This window comes from Calidris pugnax, unplaced genomic scaffold (genome assembly GCF_001431845.1).
Source record: "Calidris pugnax isolate Ruff unplaced genomic scaffold, ASM143184v1 scaffold103, whole genome shotgun sequence".
Classification (NCBI taxonomy): Eukaryota; Metazoa; Chordata; class Aves; order Charadriiformes; family Scolopacidae; genus Calidris; species Calidris pugnax.
In genome coordinates, this window is record NW_015090990.1 from 4,654,316 (window position 1) to 4,661,199 (window position 6,884).

General features: G+C 37.0%; 1 protein-coding gene across 5 annotated transcripts in view; it reads left to right on the plus strand.

Moving 5' to 3' along the window:
- The window catches only part of SLC4A10 (solute carrier family 4, sodium bicarbonate transporter, member 10), a 126,541-nt gene that overhangs the window by 87,670 nt on the left and 31,987 nt on the right, over positions 1–6,884 (plus strand). For all 5 annotated transcript variants that reach the window (XR_001413393.1, XM_014954465.1, XM_014954467.1 and 2 more), the window contains 3 exons: positions 787–961; positions 1,139–1,272; positions 2,379–2,624. Coding sequence is in view for 4 of the 5 variants with exons in the window: in XM_014954465.1 (XP_014809951.1) it covers positions 787–961; positions 1,139–1,272; positions 2,379–2,624 (555 nt within the window). In the remaining variant the exon portion in view is untranslated. The remainder of the gene's footprint in view (positions 1–786; positions 962–1,138; positions 1,273–2,378; positions 2,625–6,884) is intronic.

A 6,884-nucleotide genomic window follows, 5' to 3' on the forward strand; every position in this document is an offset into this window, starting at 1 on the left:
TATTTATAAAAGTCAGACATCTGTTAAACTTGACTAACATTTTTATATTTGTACAGCATGAAAAGTTGGGAATAGTCTTGTGCCATATATTATGAATACTTACAACTATTTTGTAGTTGAAGTTTTTGGGTTGTGCTGCTGTAGCACTTTTTTTTTAACATCAGTAAGCCATGATATGCCCTGGTATGTGAGGCTGTGGCTTGGCATTGTGGAGCAATGGGGGGATATTTACTTTAACTGTATAGTATATTGTAAGGGAGCATTTGTTCCTAAATATTTGATTATATTTAGTGTAGTGTAAATGACAAAAGATGACAGTTCTTGTCCTTGGAAAATCATGGCCTACTTTCAATTCTGTCATCAGGTGTATTTAGAAACAGGTTTTCAAATAAAGAGTGTGAAGCTCTATATGTAGACATGCAAATAAATGGGGACTGTGGTAGCTTTCTGATTAAACAAATGCAAAGAATTAATTCATACAATAAATAATAGACTTTAACTTAAATAGTGGGAGCTAACAACTGTTCAAAAGTTTTGGGTCTGGATGATTAGATGAAGATTTTATAACAGAAACATGCAAATTAGTTTGTTTTAAAAATACAATTTCCTTACTAAAGTTATCAAGACATGGTTCTCAGAAACTTGTTTCTGGGAATGATGGATTGTAAAAATATGTATTGTTTGATCAAGGAACAATATCTTCTCTGCATTATATTTAAAGCAATACTGTGGAAGAAAGTTTGGCATGCCTTTTTCATTAATTTGTTCTCTGGTGGTTTTTTTTAGATTTTTTGGAGGGTTGATTTTAGATATAAAAAGAAAAGCTCCCTTCTTCTGGAGTGACTTCAGGGATGCTCTCAGTCTGCAGTGTCTGGCGTCATTTTTGTTCCTCTACTGTGCTTGCATGTCTCCTGTCATCACATTTGGTGGTCTGCTGGGAGAAGCAACTGAAGGTCGTATAGTATGTGTTAAATCTGAACTTTTAAAACAAACTTACAATCCTAGGTTTGTGGTTAGTATTTTCTTATTGTTGCACGAATCACCTTTAAATATTGGTGTTTAGAAGGCTATAGACTAAGACATTGTAAAAAGAACCTGTTTGAAAATTTATGGACACTTCTCTCTCTGTCATATTCAGAGTGCAATCGAATCGCTGTTTGGAGCATCCATGACTGGAATTGCCTACTCTCTCTTTGGTGGACAGCCTCTCACTATACTTGGCAGCACTGGACCAGTTCTAGTATTTGAGAAGATCTTATTCAAATTTTGCAAGTAAGTGAAGATTGTGATATGCGTCATCCCTCAGGTATTGTTATGTAAAAGTAGAGATGCTGATCCCAAAGTCCCAAGATCTGTAGAATAAGATCAACAGTTTGTTTTGGAGTGCACTGCTTAAGCTTTCAAAGTCTGAATATTATGCAGTGACTGACACAAGTGAACTGGGGCTAATGCAGAAAGGTTGGTGGGGTTTTTTTTAAAAGAGCTATTTTAAAGGAAATGCAAGCTTCAGGATGTTAGGGTTTTTTAATTGTCTCATTTTCTACTCTAAAACAATACATTTTAATCTGTGGTTTGTCTCGTTCATAACTTGTGCAAAAGGTGTTACTTCTAACCTGGGAAGTGTGTGCAGTGGCAGTGGTGTCATCTTTCAATAATTACTAATATAGACCCTGCTCTTCCTCCCTCTGAATAGAGAAGGGATGAAGAGTCCCGCCAGAACAGCATATCCCCACATTTATATTAATGTGCTGTACATGACATACCTCTGCCATGACGTGGGCAAAATTAGTATCTGCATCTTGGCAACCATCATGCTTCTCTGTGATCCTCTCTGCGTTTCTGCCTCATTGCTGTGACGGCGACTTCTGCACCAAGAACCTCCTGAACAACACAGAGTAGAAGTCCCCACTTAGCACCCTAAAAGCTCTTTTATCACCTTCAGGTAGACCTTTCAATTCTCCAAGGTGTTTGGAGCTTTATTATAACATGCAACAAGCATACATGATTTTGATGAAAGTTGTTTTTATAGCTACCTCATGCAGCTAAGAAGAAATTCACAGATGTTGGCTGTTCACAAGGCAGGATGTGGGATAAAAAATGGGTGGACCCTAGACACTTCATGTGTGTGACTACTCTCAAAGCTGCTCACTTGCTTCAGTAGAGAAAGAGCTTTTTGTGTCCTGTTAATTGGGAAGAGAACTCAGGTCAAGAGGTGACTTGACAGTATTTTCTGTTCAAAATAGGTAGATAATTTCTGATTCACACTGTCTCCAGAATCAGAAATCCCTAGGCATAGGAAAATTTGGAGCTGCCTCTTCTCCATTTACTATCGCTGGACAAAAGATAAACTGTGTTTAATTTTTTTCCCATTTTTTTAGAGAGTATGGGTTGTCGTACCTTTCTCTGAGAGCTAGCATCGGACTGTGGACTGCAATCCTGTGCATCATCCTTGTTGCAACTGATGCGAGCTCCCTGGTCTGCTACATTACCCGGTTTACTGAAGAAGCTTTTGCTTCTCTTATCTGCATCATTTTCATTTATGAGGCCTTAGAGAAGCTGTTTCATCTCAGTGAGACGTATCCAATCAACATGCATAATGATTTGGATCTGCTGACAAAGTACTCGTAAGTAAGATTTCTTCTGTTAACACTGGGGGTTTTGTTCATAGGTTATGTTTTCTCTGTGAGGAGTGCAAGCCAGCGCACAGCAGGAAGAGTTTGCAGCAGTTGCAAACTTAACACGTGGAAGCTATTTGAGTTAGGCATGATGCTGACAAATGGAAGTAGTAGTTAATGGAGGTATATGTACAAGCAGTGCACGTTTACTTAAGATAATTTAAAGTACCTTGACATGGACTCTGGAAAAGCTTGCACACGCTCAACTTGGAAGTCCTAGAGTAAAAAAATATGACTTGGAGGGACCTCAGCTTCAGGTCTTTATACACATTTTTATTTAATGAGGGGACTCAATGATCTCTTGCTATAGCCTTGTACTGATGATTTATATTTTATTGTGTGTTTAGGCAACATTTGTATATCATATTTATCTGTTTGGGCTTTTTTTTTCCAAATTGAAATACTGACCTATCTAAAAAGGATATAATTTCATGTACCTCCTTTATTTTAACCTCTCTGACTGTAAAGGTTCAAGTTCAGCTAAAGTGGATTTGGCATTATTAGGTGCTTCTCAGCGTTGACTGATTTTGTCATAATCAATTTGTTTTTAATAACAAAATTTTTAATATGACTCCATTTAAGCACTCCACTTTATTGTGGAGTTTTGACAGGTTGTGTTCTGCTTGGGGAACAAAAAAAGTGAATGGCTTTAATCAGTATAGTTTCATTTAGAAGTAAAAATGTGTAGACTTGTTTCTGTGATATGAGAACAGAAATGTTTTTCTAGTAAAGGACAAGATCCTAGTCTGTCCTGAGGCAAATTAAGCATGGTCACCTCAGCAACTCAAATGTCATTAAAAAGCATTTTCAGAGAAGATCTCCCTCCAGAAATGTCTTTATTATTTCACTGAACCCATTTGAACCCTCTGCATGAGCAGGGTGGGGCCCAAAAGGAACAATGCTTGAAGTGTGCCACATCTTCTCTTCACTGGAAAAACAGGAGTGTCTCAACCAAATGTCTCATTTGCATTTTAAGCTGGGAAGAGCAAAACACAGCAACAGAGAAAACATTTGAGCTTTGTGTATGTTATCACTAGAAAGATAGTTAGCAAATCCTGAATCTGAATGCATGTTATATACCTGAATACACAGAACAAGTTGAATTATAGAATCTTTAATTCTGCTGTGAAATACTCTCTCATCATGCTGAAAAAAAGTGTTATTTCTCTCTAATATTTTAATCAGTAGATAAAGGAATATTAAAGCAGTAAACATCAGGAATAGATCATGCTTGCAGTTGAGGTTATATCCTGGTCTTATTTAACTTTACTTAATTTCTGTGAAGTTGGTATTTCACCCTAAAGAGCCTATTATAGCACAGGGTTTGTGGATTATTTCTTTTCGTTTACCACTTCAAAGTAGTTGTCTCAAAGGCAAAGAGACTATGTTGTTCTCATACAGTTTTGAAAAACAGATGTTGAAATACTATACAAAGACAAAAATTATTCAGAAGCCATTTAGGAGGCGGAGCTGAGATGTTAAAATGTAATGAAAAACATAAACACAAACGGAAATATGGATTCCTGGGTAGCTGGCTTTATTCATGGTTAGCTGAATTCCGTGATACTGCTTGAGATTTCAGAGAAACAGGATTAACGGTCTTGCTTGTATAGGCACACAGTGATACAGATCTCTGTATTTTGTGAGTGTTTTATCATCGTAGTCCTTGTGTTTATAAATAAATGTCTTTGGTTTTATTTAAAATTTCTTTCATTAATCAGAATCTCACACTGATTTTTGAAGGGTGTAGTTTACTTGCTGCCTGCCTTTGGTAACTCTCTTCAGTGAATGTAGAATGTGCAGAGCATGCAGAATGGTAGAAGACCAGCAGTTGTCATCCCCCAGTTACAGCTGTTGACCTGTCCTGTCCTACAGTGTTGGAATCCCAGCACAACAGTTTTAGACCTTCCAAACACAATTCATGAAGGACAAGTGTCTATTAGATGTGTGGAAGAAAGATTGGACTGCTGCCTGGTGGTTTCAAACACATATATAGCCATCAAAATTATTTGACGTAATGATTTTGTAGTTAGTTATGTGGCCATCACGTCATACCTATATTTTGTTATTCTTTCACTCTGTAGACAGTACAAATAAATTGACTTTTAAACTCTTGCATTGCATTCCACTTTCACCATTTACGTTGTATCTTCTACTTGCAGGAATATCCTGTTTATTATTGATATCGTGTCCATGGCAGCTGACCCCACTAATACCAAAATGACATAGGCAGCATAGTTCTTTCCGGCACGTGGCTTATGTTTTCTTAACCTTAAAATTCTTTGTTGGAAACACCGGTATGCATAATATTTAATTTGTAAGAGCACATCTGCCAATTCCAAGGATCTGTACTCTAAACACAGCAAAAGGTAGTTCCAGCCTCTTCTGTTCTCTCCTCTCCCTTCTCCTTCATCTTATTTTTTCTTAGTTCTTCAGAACTGGCCTTGACAGGTTGTGAGAATGGAAAGATATGCTCTGTTGGAGCAACTCTGCATCAGCTGCCCAAATGACCAGTGCTTTCACAGCAGGTTTGGTGCAAACTGAACTCCATGGGTTTGCTGTGCAGATATGCACATATTACTCTGTCCAGACAGTGGCCATTTGCCCAGAACTTGGAGATATCACAGTTACCATCCCCATAGGATCATCAGAAGACAAGACATTTCAAATAACCCTCAGTCCCTGCTTAAATGTTTGTATACGTCTCAGTTTCAGAAAGAAACTAGGAGACAAATAAGCATAAAATTTACTTGAAATAAAAATCTCATTTTTGTGTACTTGAAGTTGGGCAATATCGCTTTCACAAGGAATTAGAAGCTTTTTCTGCAGCAACTGACTCCAGTCCTTCTACTTGTAGTTTAATCGGGTAACAAACTTCAGCTGAAACCGGTCCTGTCCTTAAAGGACCAGTGTACTCTGTTACAGAAGCTAATTAGTATCTGCTGTTTTGCTAATTAAAACAGCTGTTTGCGTTTTCCTCTTTGGGGATTTTAAAGACAAGTTTTTAATTGTTAGTAAAGCCTTGGCAGTTCTTTAATTAGCAATGGGTGAACTTCAAAAGGTTGAGCAACTCATTTCTCTTTGAATGCTCAGCCAAAGCTTATGTAAAAGTTTATCTTAGATCTGAAATTTTATGCTAGAAAACTCAGGTTATACTGTAAAATATCTGTGTTTTTTGTATTCTGCCTGTTGCACATTCAAAAAGTTGATGATAAATAGGTCAGAACACTGTATATATTTGAAGCTTTCCGTGTATACTGTGGCCCAGCTCTCCTCTCTTCTCCTGTGGGCTTTCCCAGGATGCTCTGATGTCCACAGGTAGTCCGTCTATATCCCAGTACTGTTGCCTTTGCCCTGGTGAAGACATGAGTTTGACCCAGGAAAAGTCATTGGCACGCTGTTAGTACTGTCCTTCGGAGTACTAGAAAGACAAAGAAAATAGTAATTTAAAATGGTTGGTATTTCAACCAGATGGGAAACATATTTCAAGTGAGAAAAAGCCCCACTATTCTGCATTTTGGGTGGGTTTGAATTCTGTCATAAACAGTCTCTGTTCCAGGAGTTTGATGTAGAAGCCTGCACTGCATACTCTTAAATATAAGAGGACATGTGTAAGAGTTATTATGAGTATCTCCCATAACAAACCTTAGAAGACTAATAGAACATTCAGAACAGTTGAGATTTTAGGTAGAAGATATGAGTTTTTTACAGAATTCTATCTCAAAAAGACAAAAATATCTTTTGTTGCATGATCTAATTAACGTAGAACTAGTCCTAATGCACTTTTTACCCATTTTCTTTATTATACTTGTTTGTAACTCTGTGTCGAAATATTGGCCCTAATCGTTGAGTCATCTACTTGCAGGCAAATCCATTCAGCATTCATATGTAACTTTTTCTTAAAACGTCATCTTTATGATATAGATGATAAAAAATAAGGCATTTAAGAGCTATATCAAAAGAAGGACAAAGACAACCTGATTTTCAGTGTGCTGCTGTGCTGTATTTTTTTTTTCTTTTTAAAATGCAGTGATTTGAAAGAATTTAAGTACAGCAGCTGCATTGTTTATTAAATAAACTACACATACTTTTTGATTTGGGATCTTCTTTCTTTTTTTTTTTTTGTGGTGTGGTTTTTTTTTTGGTTTTTTTTTTTTTTTTTTTTTTTGTGGTTGGACTCGATGATCTCAGAGGTCCCTTCCAACCACT